Here is an 11,864-nt window from a genome sequence, read left to right as displayed (position 1 = left end):
ACAACCTGCCCGGATTAAAGATGGCGCCGAGGCTTCTGGCCAATTAAATTAATCGATTTTAAAATTAATAATTAATAAAAATTAACGTTAATGACGGAACCGGAACAACTCCCGCCACCATCGATGTCCCCACACCGGGACCGGGCGGTGTCACGGCCCCGCCGCCGGCCACAGGCGCAGGCAGAGCCCTCTGATGACGAAGGCCACCAAGGCCATCCCCGCCGTGTCCTCCACGCTGGGCCCGGGGGTGGCTGTGGGGACATTGGGGACACGTCAGTGACACCCCCCGGTGTCCCCAACCCTGTCCCTGAAGTCCTCGATGTCCCCAAACCCGTTCTGGTGTCCCCGACCCCATCCTCAGTGTCCCCGACCCTGTCCGTGATGTCCTCAAATGTCCCCAACCCCATCCCAGGTGTCCCCAACCCTATCCCAAATGCCCCTGATGTCCCCAGATGTCCCTAGGGTTGTCCCCAGATGTCCCCAGCCCCATCCCTGATGTCCCCAACCCTGTCCCTGATGTCCCCAGGTGTCCCCAACCCCATCCCAGGTGTCCCCAATGTCCCCAGGTGTCCCCAACCCCATCCTTGATGTCCCCAGGTGTCCCAGAGCCCATCCTTGATGTCCCCAACCCCATCCCTGATGTCCCCAGGTGTCCCCAACCCCATCCCAGGTGTCCCCAATGTCCTCAGGTGTCCCCAGGGCTGTCCCTAATGTCCCCAACCCCATCCCTGATGTCCCCAACCCCATCCCTGATGTCCCCAGGTGTCCCAGAGCCCATCCCTGATGTCCCCGACCCCATCCCAGGTGTCCCCAACCCCCATCCCCAATGTCCCCAGATGTCCTCAGGTGTCCCCAATGTCCCCAGGTGTCCCCTCACCCATCACAGCCACGCTGAACCTCCTCGGTGTTGCCCACGCCGGGTGTGTCACCAGGCAGCTGTAGACGTCCCCGACCTCTCCAGCCGTCACCCGCAGCCCGGCCCCGCGGCTGAAGGTACCATCGGCCGCCCGCCGGTGCCCGGAGCTCCAGGTGAGCTCCACCGGTACCTCCAGGAGCTGCTCCCGGTGTTTGGAGCTCTGGGTGAGCTCCACCGGTTCCTCCTGGAGCTGCTCCCGGTGTTTGGAGCTCCGGGTGAGCTCCTGGAGCTGTTCCTGGTGTTTGGAGCTCCGGGTGAGCTCCACCGGTACCTCCAGGAGCCGCTCCCGGTGTTTGGAGCTCCGGGTGAGCTCCACCGGTTCCTCCTGGAGCTGCTCCCGGTGTTTGGAGCTCTGGGTGAGCTCCACCGGTTCCTCCTGGAGCTGCTCCTGGTGTTTGGAGCTCTGGGTGAGCTCCTGGAGCTGTTCCTGGTGTTTGGAGCTCTGGGTGAGCTCCTGGAGCTGTTCCCGGTGTTCAGAGCTCCGGGTGAGCTCCTGGAGCTGTTCCCGGTGTTTGGAGCTCTGGGTGAGCTCCTGGAGCTGTTCCCGGTGTTTGGAGCTCCGGGTGAGCTCCACCGGTACCTCCTGGAGCTGCTCCCGGTGTTTGGAGCTCTGGGTGAGCTCCACCGGTACCTCCAGGAGCTGCTCCCGGTGTTTGGAGCTCTGGGTGAGCTCCACCGGTTCCTCCTGGAGCCGCTCCCGGTGTTTGGAGCTCTGGGTGAGCTCCACCGGTTCCTCCTGGAGCTGCTCCCGGTGTTTGGAGCTCCGGGTGAGCTCCTGGAGCCGTTCCCGGTGTTCAGAGCTCTGGGTGAGCTCCTGGAGCTGTTCCCGGTGTTTGGAGCTCTGGGTGAGCTCCTGGAGCTGTTCCCGGTGTTTGGAGCTCTGGGTGAGCTCCTGGAGCTGTTCCTGGTGTTTGGAGCTCCAGGTGAGCTCCACCGGTTCCTCCTGGAGCCGCTCCCGGTGTTTGGAGCTCCGGGTGAGCTCCTGGAGCTGTTCCTGGTGTTTGGAGCTCTGGGTGAGCTCCACCGGTTCCTCCTGGAGCTGCTCCCGGTGTTTGGAGCTCTGGGTGAGCTCCTGGAGCTGCTCCTGGTGTTTGGAGCTCTGGGTGAGCTCCTGGAGCTGTTCCTGGTGTTTAGAGCTCCGGGTGAGCTCCACCGGTACCTCCAGGAGCTGTTCCCGGTGTTTGGAGCTCTGGGTGAGCTCCTGGAGCTGTTCCTGGTGTTTGGAGCTCTGGGTGAGCTCCTGGAGCTGTTCCCGGTGTTTGGAGCTCTGGGTGAGCTCCTGGAGCTGTTCCCGGTGTTTGGAGCTCCGGGTGAGCTCCACCGGTTCCTCCTGGAGCTGTTCCCGGTGTTTGGAGCTCCGGGTGAGCTCCAGGAGTTGTTCCCGGTGTTTGGAGCTCTGGGTGAGCTCCTGGAGCTGTTCCCGGTGTTTGGAGCTCTGGGTGAGCTCCTGGAGCTGCTCCCGGTGTTTGGAGCTCTGGGTGAGCTCCACCGGTTCCTCCTGGAGCCGCTCCTGGTGTTTGGAGCTCTGGGTGAGCTCCTGGAGCTGTTCCTGGTGTTTGGAGCTCCGGGTGAGCTCCACCGGTTCCTCCTGGAGCCGCTCCCGGCGCCGCCGTTCCCAGCGGATCTCCACGTCCGGAGGGAAGAAACCGACGGCGTCGCAGCGGAGCTCGGCCGGGACCCCCGGGAACAGCGCGGTCGGAGCCAGGGACACGCGAGGAGGGGCTGGGGATGGGGGGAGAGGTTGGCTGGGGGGACTGGGAGGGACTGGGAGGGACTGGGATGGAACTGGGATGGATGGGGGGAACTGGGATGGAACTGGGAGGGAACTGGGATGGACTGGGATGGACTAGGAGGGACTGGGAGGGAACTGGGATGGACTGGGAGAGACTGGGATGGACTGGGATGGACTGGGATGGAACTGGGATGGACTGGGAGGGACTGGGATGGACTGGGATGAACTGGGATGGACTGGGAGGGACTGGGAGGGACTGGGAGGGACTGGGAGGGACTGGGAGGGACTGGGATGGACTGGGAGAGACTGGGAGTCACGCTAGGGCTGGGTATGGAGGCCAGATGGATCCAGTACGGCCCAGTATGGCCCAGTATGGCCCAGTACGGATCCAGTATGGACCACGGTGGGTCCTAGCGACACACCCAGACCCACCTCCATCCCAGTACCGACCTTTGTGGGCTACTGGGAGCCACTGGGAGCTCCCCCAGAGCCTCTGACGGTCCCAGACAAACCCTACAGAGCCCTCCCAGCCCAGTATGACCATAAAGAGTTGTACTGGGACATACTGGGAGCCACTGGGAACCCTCCCAGTCCCTCCCAGTTCGTCCCCGGCACTGACCAACGACGTTCATCCGCAGCACCTGCTGCACCTGCCCAAGGGGCGTGGTCACGGAGCAGACGAAAGAGCCGTCGTCGGGCACCGAGAGCGACGGCAGCTGCAGCGACACCTCCAGGGCGCCCCCTGGCGGCTGGGAGGACAAAAAAAGGTTCAGGGTCAGCGGCGCCCCCTGGTGGATGGGAGGACTGAGTTCCATCACTGTGGCGCCCCCTGGTGGCCGGGAGGACTGAGTTCCATCACTGTGGCGCCCCCTGGTGGCCGGGAGGACTGACACAGCTCCATCACTGTGGCGCCCCCTGGTGGCCGGGAGGACTGACACAGCTCCATCACTGTGGCGCCCCCTGGTGGCTGGGAGGACTGACACAGCTCCATCACTGTGACACCCCCTGGTGGCTTGGAGGACTGACACAGCTCCATCACTGTGGCGCCCCCTGGTGGCCGGGAGGACTGACACAGCTCCATCACTGTGGCGCCCCCTGGTGGCTTGGGGGACTGAGTTCCATCACTGTGACACCCCCTGGTGGCTGGGAGGACTGACACAGCTCCATCACTGTGGGGCCCCCTGGTGGCTTGGAGGACTGACACAGCTCCATGCTAACAGCGCCCCCTGGTGGCTGGGAGGACTGACACAGCTCCATCACTGTGGCGCCCCCTGGTGGCTTGGAGGACTGAGTTCCATCACTGTGACACCCCCTGGTGGCTGGGAGGACTGAGTTCCATCCCTGTGGCGCCCCCTGGTGGCCGGGAGGACTGAGTTCCATCACTGTGGCGCCCCCTGGTGGCCGGGAGAACTGACACAGCTCCATCACTGTGGCGCCCCCTGGTGGCTTGGAGGACTGACACAGCTCCATCACTGTGGCGCCCCCTGGTGGCTGGGAGGACTGAGTTCCATCACTGTGGCGCCCCCTGGTGGCTGGGAGGACTGACACAGCTCCATCACTGTGGCGCCCCCTGGTGGCTTGGAGGACTGACACAGCTCCATCACTGTGGCGCCCCCTGGTGGCCGGGAGGACTGACACAGCTCCATGCTAACAGCGCCCCCTGGTGGCTTGGAGGACTGAGTTCCATCACTGTGGCGCCCCCTGGTGGCTTGGAGGACTGACACAGCTCCATCACTGTGGCGCCCCCTGGTGGCTTGGAGGACTGACACAGCTCCATCACTGTGGCGCCCCCTGGTGGCTGGGAGGACTGAGTTCCATCACTGTGGCGCCCCCTGGTGGCCGGGAGGACTGACACAGCTCCATCACTGTGGCGCCCCCTGGTGGCTTGGAGGACTGACACAGCTCCATCACTGTGGCGCCCCCTGGTGGATTGGAGGACTGACACAGCTCCATCACTGTGGCGCCCCCTGGTGGCCGGGAGGACTGACACAGCTCCATCACTGTGGCGCCCCCTGGTGGCCGGGAGGACTGACACAGCTCCATCACTGTGGCGCCCCCTGGTGGCTGGGAGGACTGACACAGCTCCATCACTGTGGCGCCCCCTGGTGGCCGGGAGGACTGAGTTCCATCACTGTGGCGCCCCCTGGTGGCTTGGAGGACTGAGTTCCATCACTGTGGCGTCCCCTGGTGGCCGGGAGGACCCAACCCCTCAAGGAACCGCCCCCAACCCCTCCCCCACCCCACCCACCTGGGTGTCCCCCAAATCGGGGGGGTGGTCCCGGTCCCCCAGGAACAGCAGGACCCCCGGGGCGGCGCCGGTGACGCGGGAGGAGGCGGAGTCGAAGGCCAGGAGGTGCCGGGTGTGGCCCCGGCTCTGGTGGAGCCACTGGAGGCCGAAGGGACCCTCGGAGGGGGCGAAGGCGCAGTGAAGGCTCTGGGGGGTCCCCAGGAGGCCGCGGATGTTGGGGGTCAGCGTGGAGATGAACAGGGAGACTGTGGGGGGAGGGGAGTTAGGAGGGGTGGGGTTGGGGACAGAAGGGACAGGGTTGGGGACAGCGGGGATGGGCTCGGGGACATCGAGAATGGGCTCGGGGACATCGAGAATGGGCTTGGGGACACTGAGGATGGGCTTGGGGACACTGAGAATAGGGTTGGGGACATCAGGAGTGGGGTTGGGGACACAGAATGGAGTTGGGGACACCTGGGGACACCAGGAATGGGCTTGGGGACATTGAGAATGGGGTTGGGGACACCCAGAAGGGACTCGGGGACACCCAGAAGGGGCTTGGGGACAGTGAGAATGGAGTTGGGGACACCTGGGGACACCAAGAATGGGGTTGGGGACACCAGGTACAGGCTTGGGGACACCCAGAAGGGACTTGAGGACATCCAGAAGGGGCCTGGGGACACCAGGAACAGACTTGGGGACACCAGAAGGGGCTTGGGGACACGCAGCAGGAACTTGGGGACACTGAGAATGGAGTTGGGGACACCTGGGGACACCGAGGACAGGGTTGGGGACACCAGGAACAGGCTTGGGGACACCAGAAGAGGGTTGTGGGACACCAGGAACAGGCTTGGGGACACCAGAAGGGACTCGGGGACACCCAGAAGTGGCTTGGGGACACCAGGAGTGGGGTTGGGGACACCAGGAGCAGGCTTGGGGACACCTGGGGACACCGAGGATGAAGTTGGGGACACACAGAAGGGGCTTGGGGACACCAGGAGCAGGGTTGGGGACACCAGGAGTGGGGTTGGGGACACTCGGGGACACCAGGAGCAGGCTTGGGGACATTTGGGGACACCCAGAAGGGGCTTGGGGACACCAGGAGCAGGGTTGGGGACACCTGGGGACACCAAGAATGGGGTTAGGGACACCCAGAAGGGGCTTGGGGACACCCAGAAGGGACTTGGGGACACCCAGAAGTGGCTTGGGGACACCAGGAGCAGGGTTGGGGACACCAGGAGCAGGGTTGGGGACACCTGGGGACACCGAGGATGAAGTTGGGGACACCCAGAAGGGGCTTGGGGACACCAGAAGGGACTTGGGGACACCAGGAGCAGGGTTGGGGACACCAGGAGCGGGCTTGGGGACACTTGGGGACACCCAGAAGGGGCTTGGGGACACCAGGAGCAGGGTTGGGGACACTTGGGGACACCAGGAGCGGGCTTGGGGACACCAGGAGCGGGCTTGGGGACACTTGGGGACACCCAGAAGGGGCTTGGGGACACCAGGAGCGGGGTTGGGGACACTTGGGGACACCCAGAAGGAGCTTGGGGACACCAGGAGCGGGCTTGGGGACACCTGGGGACACCCAGAAGGGGCTTGGGGACACCAGGAGCAGGGTTGGGGACACTTGGGGACACCAGGAGCAGGGTTGGGGACACTTGGGGACACCAGGAGCGGGCTTGGGGACACTTGAGGACACCAGGAGTGGGGCTGGGGACACCAGCAGCGGGCTTGGGGACACTTGGGGACACCAGAAGGAGGTGTCACCGCCGTGCCCCTCCCCCACCTCTCACCATCGAGCCGGGGGGGGTCTCGGGGCTCGCCCCTCCCCCACTGCCGCAGCAGCGCCGTCCCCGCCCCCTCGGGGGTCCCCAGGGCCAGGAGCCACCAGCGCTGGCCTTGGGGACACTTTGGGGACATCCCCGGGCCGGGGGGTGGTGGCAGAGGGGCCGTGGGGCTCAGCTCGCAGCGGGAGGGACCCCAAAAATCCTTCAGGAAACCCGAGGGGTCTGTGAGGGGGAAAAAGAGGGGAGGGGGAGATGGGGAATGGGCCTAAAAGTGCAAGAAACGGCAACAAAATGGTCCCAAAAATAACAAAAGTGCCCCAAAAACCCCCAAGACCTCCCCAAAGTGGAAGAAACGGCGTCAAAATGGTCCCAAAAATAACAAAAGTGGCACAAAAAAACCCTAAATCCTCCCAAAGTTGCCCCAAACGGCCTCAAAAGGGCCCCAAAAACCCCCAAGACCTCCCAAAAGTGGCAGAAACGGCGTCAAAATGGTCCCAAAAATAACAAAAGTGGCAGAAATGGGGTTAAAGTGGTCCCAAAAATAACAAAAGTGGCACAAAAACCCCCAAGACCTCCCAAAAGTGGCAGAAACGGCATCAAAATGGTCCCAAAAATAACAAAAGTGGCAGAAACGGCATCAAAATGGTCACAAAAATAACAAAAGTGACACAAAAAACCCCCAAATCCTCCCAAAATTGTCCCAAACATCCTCAAAAGTGCCCCAAAAATCCCAAAAGTGACATAAAAATCCCCAAGACCTCCCAAAAGTGGAAGAAACGGCATCAAAATGGTCCCAAAAATAACAAAATTGGCACAAAGAGCCTCAAAAACGCCCTCAAAAATAACAAAAGTGGCATAAACTGCATCAAAATGGCTCTAAAAATAGCAAAAGTGCCCCAAAAACCCCCAAGACCTCCCAAAAGTGGCAGAAATGGGGTTAAAGTGGTCCTAAAAATAATGAAAGTGGCACAAAAAACCCCAAATCCTCCCAAAATTGCCCCAAACAGCCTCAAAAGTGCCCCAAAAATCCCAAAAGTGACATAAAAACACCCAAGACCTCCCAGAAGTGGAAGAAACGGCATCAAAATGGTCCCAAAAATAACAAAAGTGGCACAAAAACCCCAAATCCTCCCCAAAACCTCTCAAAACTTCCTCAAAATCCCTCAAATCCCCCAAAATCCACCCTAAACCCCCCTAAAAAACCCAAAATTGCCCCAAAACTCCTTAAAATCCACCAAAAAAACCCCAAAAATCTCCCCAAAATCACCTTAAATTCCACCCCAAAAAACCCCAAAAATCTCCCCAAAATCCACCCCAGCCCCCCCAAAATTGCCCCAACCCCCCCCAAAAAAACCCCCAAGAATCGCCCCAAAGCCCCCCAAAATCCCCCCAAAAAACCCCAAAAATCCCCCCCAAAAAACCCCAAAACCTCCCCAAATCCCCCCCAAAAAACCCCAAAACCCCCCCAAAATCCCCCCAAAAAAACCCCCAAAATCCCCCCAAAAAACTCCAAAACCCCCCCCAAAATTGCCCCAAAACCCCCAAAATCCTCACGAAAAAACCCCAAAAATCGCCCCAAAGTCCCCCAAAATCCACCCCAAAAAACCCCAAAAAACCCCAAAACCCCCCCCAAAAAAAACCCCCAAAAAACCCCCAAAATCCCCCCCAAAAAAACCCAAAATCCCCCCCAAAAAAACCCCAAAATCCCCCCAAAAAAACCCCAAAAATCCCCCCAAAAAACTCCAAAACCCCCCCAAAATCCCCCCCAAAAAACCCCCAAAATCCCCCCAAAAAAACCCCAAAATCCCCCCAAAAAAACCCCCAAAATCGCCCCAAAAAACCTCAAAATCCCCCCCAAAATCCCCCCCAAAAACCCCAAAATTGCCCCAAAAAACCCCAAAATTCCCCCCCAAAATCCCCCCCAAAAAAACCCCCAAAATCCCCCCAAAAAACCCCAAAAATTGCCCCAAAAAACCCCAAAATTGAATTTGGGTGGGGGTCTCCTACCGGTGACATCAAAGCTGAGCTCGGGGTTGTCCCGGGGGGTTTCGGGGGTCTCGGGACCCCCCAAAATCCTCAGCAGGGCGGGGTGGGGGGAGGGGGAGCCCCGCTCGTCCAGCAGGAGGCAGCGCAGGGTTTGGGGAGGGGGCACCCCAAAAACAGCGACCCCTCCCCAAATCAGCACCAGAGCTGGGGAGGGGAAAAAATGGGGGTTGGGGGGGGGTCTTGGAAGGGTTTGGGGGGGATTTGGGGGGATTTGGGGTGAATTTGGGGGGATTTGGGCTGAATTTGGGGGGGTCTTGGAGGGGTTTGGGGGGGATTTGGGGGGTCTTGGGGGGTTTGGGGGGATTTGGGGGGTCTTGGGGGGGTTTGGGGTGAATTTGGGGGGATTTGGGGGGTCTTGGGGAGGGTTTGGGGGGGATTTGGGGGGGTTTGGGGTGAATTTGGGGTGAATTTGGGGGGGTCTTGGAGGGGTTTGGGGGGATTTGGGGGGTCTTGGAGGGTTTGGGGGGGATTTGGGGGGTCTTGGAGGGGTTTGGAGGGGATTTAGGGGGTCTTGGAGGGGTTTGGGGGGAATTTGGGGGAGATTTTGGGGGGATTTTGGGGGTCCAGGGGGGATTTGGGAGGGTTTGGGTGAATTTGGGGGGGATTTGGGGGGTCTTGGAGGGGTTTGGGGGGATTTGGGGTGAATTTGGGGGCGTCTTGGAGGGGTTTGGGGGGATTTGGGGGGTCTTGGGGAGGGTTTGGGGGGGTTTGGGGGGATTTGGGGGGCATTTGGGGGGGTCTTGGAGGGGTTTTGGGGGGATTTGGGATCGTGGGGGGTTTGGGGGGTCTTGGGGAGGGTTTGGGGGGGGTCTTGGGGGGGGTCTTGGAAGGGTTTGGGGGGACTTGGGGAGGGTTTGGGGAGGTCTTGGGTTGAATTTGGGGGGATTTAGGGGGTCTTGGAGGGGTTTGGGGGGATCTGGGGGGTCCTGAGGGGATTTGGGGGAGGGTTTGGGCGTCTTGAAAGGGTTTGGAGGGGATTTGGGGGTCTTGAGGGGGTTTGGAGGGGTCTTGGGGCAAATTTGTGGGGTCCTGGGGGGAATTTGGGGGGTCTTGGCAAGGTTTGAAGGAATTTGGGGGGATTTGGGGGGTCTTGGAGGGGTTTGGGGGAGATTGGGGGCTCTTGAGGGGATTTGGGGGAGGGTTTGGGGGTCTTGAGGGGATTTGAGGGCGGGATTGGGAGGTCATGAGGGGGTTTGGAGGGGTCTTGGGGCAAATTTGGGGGGTCCTGGGGGGAATTTGGGGGGGTCTTGGCAGGGTTTGAAGGAATTTGGGGGGTCCTGGGGGGGTTTGGGGGGTCTTGGAGGGGTTTGGGGGGTCTTGGGAAGGGTTTGGGGGGGTCTTGGAGGGATTTGGGGGGTCCTGGGGGGAATTTGGGGGGGTCCTGGGGGGATTTGGGGAGATTTAGGGGATCTTGGAGGAGTTTTGGGAGTTCTTGAGGGGATTTGGGGGGTCCTGGGGGAATATGGGGGGTCTTGGGGGGATTTGGGGGGGCTCTGGAAGGATCTGGGGGGGCCCTGGAAGGATTTGGGGGGATCTGGGGGGTCCTGGGGGAATATGGGGGGTCTTGGGGGGATTTGGGGGGGCTCTGGAAGGATCTGGGGGGGCCCTGGAAGGATTTGGGGGGATCTGGGGGGTCCTGGGGGAATATGGGGGGTCTTGGGGGGATTTGGGGGGCCCTGGAAGGATTTGGGGGGATCTGGGGGGTCCTGGGGGGATTTGGGGAGGTTTTTATTTGTGTGAGGAGGAGGAGGAGGAGGAGGAAAGAAGAACCTGGAGGCGCCGATTTTGGGGATTTCCCAGGATTTAAAGGGAATTTTGTAGGATTTGGGGGTTCAGGGATGGGATCCGCAGGGATTTGGGATCGGGAGGATTTTGGGGGGGGTCCAGATTTTGGGGTTTTTTAGATAAATTTGAAGTTTTTTTAAGCTCCTCACCCGCCAGGTCCAGCCGCGCTCCCGCCATCGCTTTCGCTTTCGATTCAGGACACGCCCACTGCTTCAAAAACCCCTAAAACCGCCCGAATTTACCCAAATTCACCCCAAAATTTCTCTCAGGGGATTCAGCCATGCCCAAGACCCCAAAATTCCCCCTCAGGGACCCCAAAAATTCCCGGCCGCGCCCTCAGGGACCCCCAAAATTTCCCCCTCAGAGGCTCCGGTCACGCCCTCAGAGCTCTGGCCTCGCCCCCAAGTTCAAATTTACCCCCAAAATCCACCAAATTCACCCCAAATCACCCCAAAATTTCTCTCAGGGGATTCGGCCACGCCCAAGACCCCAAAATTCCTCATCAGGGACCCCAAAAATTCCCGGCCGCGCCCTCAGGGACCCCCAAAATTTCCGCCTCAGAGGCTCCGGTCACGCCCTCAGAGCTCTGGCCTCGCCCCCAAGTTCAAATTTACCCCCAAAATCCACCAAATTCACCCAAAATCACCCCAAAATTTCTCCCAGAGGATTCGGCCATGCCCAAAACCCTCAAAATTCCCCATCAGGGACCCCAAAAATTTCAGGTTAAGCCCTCAGGGACCCCCAAAATTTCCCCCTCAGAGGCTCCGGTCACTCCCCCGAGCTCAAATCTGACCCCAAACTCCCCAAAATCCCCCCAAATTCACCCCAAATCACCCCAAAATTTCTCTCAGGGGATTCAGCCATGCCCAAAACCCCAAAATTCCCCCTCAGGGACCCCGAAAATTCCCGGCCGCGCCCTCAGGGACCCCCAAAATTTCCGCCTCAGAGGCTCCGGTCACGCCCCCGAGCTCAAATCTGACCCCAAACTCCCCAAAATCGCCCCAAATTCACCCAAAATCACCCCAAAATTCCTCTCGGGGGCTTTTGCCACGTCCAAAACCCCAAAATTCCCCTCAGGGACCCCAAAAATTCCTCTCAGTGGCTCCGCTCACGTCCCCGAGTTCAAATCTGTCCCAAACGGCGCCAAAATTCCCCTCAGGGATTCCGGCCCCGCCCCCTCACACCGAATTCCCACGTGACCAGTATGACCACGCCCCCATTTCTATTTTTGGAAGATGACCACGCCCCTTTAACGATTGGGCCCGCCCCTCGCGTTTGGCCACGCCCCCTTTTTTATCCAAATTCCAAGATTTTGGCGGATTCGGCCCAAATTTCTCGGGAATTTTTGGGATCTGGGAGTGTCAGGGA

General features: G+C 60.4%; 1 protein-coding gene across 5 annotated transcripts; it reads right to left on the bottom strand.

Moving 5' to 3' along the window:
• Positions 1-38: 38 nt before the first annotated feature.
• Positions 39-11,669, bottom strand: TAPBP (TAP binding protein). 5 transcript variants are annotated; one of them, XR_015281350.1, is made up of 9 exons: positions 11,609-11,654; positions 10,646-10,718; positions 8,673-8,855; positions 6,672-6,887; positions 4,897-5,141; positions 3,268-3,397; positions 1,408-2,638; positions 878-1,226; positions 39-251 (listed from the first exon to the last, which is right to left on the bottom strand). XR_015281350.1 is itself a non-coding variant. In XM_086870710.1 (9 exons), exons 2-9 carry the CDS (start codon positions 10,671-10,673, stop codon positions 151-153), a joined length of 2,421 nt encoding a protein of 806 aa, XP_086726836.1. In that variant the 5' UTR covers positions 10,674-10,718; positions 11,609-11,654; the 3' UTR covers positions 39-150. The 5 variants fall into 5 exon arrangements, 4 of the variants coding, with proteins under 4 accessions (XP_086726836.1, XP_086726835.1, XP_086726838.1 ...); XM_086870710.1 differs by having other exon boundaries at positions 878-2,162; positions 2,406-2,638; XM_086870709.1 differs by lacking the exon at positions 11,609-11,654 and having other exon boundaries at positions 878-1,994; positions 2,070-2,330; positions 2,406-2,638; positions 10,646-10,871.
• Positions 11,670-11,864: the final 195 nt, after the last annotated feature.

This window comes from Cyanistes caeruleus, chromosome 33 (assembly GCF_971803275.1).
Source record: "Cyanistes caeruleus chromosome 33, bCyaCae1.hap1.1, whole genome shotgun sequence".
NCBI lineage: Eukaryota > Metazoa > Chordata > Aves > Passeriformes > Paridae > Cyanistes > Cyanistes caeruleus.
The sequence above is the reverse complement of the archived record's forward strand: the minus strand, read 5'-3'. Positions and strand labels throughout refer to the sequence as shown.

Bases quoted from the DNA above. Each gene is read 5' to 3' on its own strand.
- TAPBP (XM_086870712.1), bottom strand. From the start codon at position 10,673: ATGGCGGGAGCGCGGCTGGACCTGGCGG. The intron at 5,142-6,671 runs GTGAGAGGTGGG...CTCCCCCCACAG, and splicing joins AGACCCCCCCCGGCTCGATG to TCTCCCTGTTCATCTCCACG. The intron at 3,398-4,896 runs GTGGGTGGGGTG...TTGTCCTCCCAG, and splicing joins CCGATTTGGGGGACACCCAG to CCGCCAGGGGGCGCCCTGGA.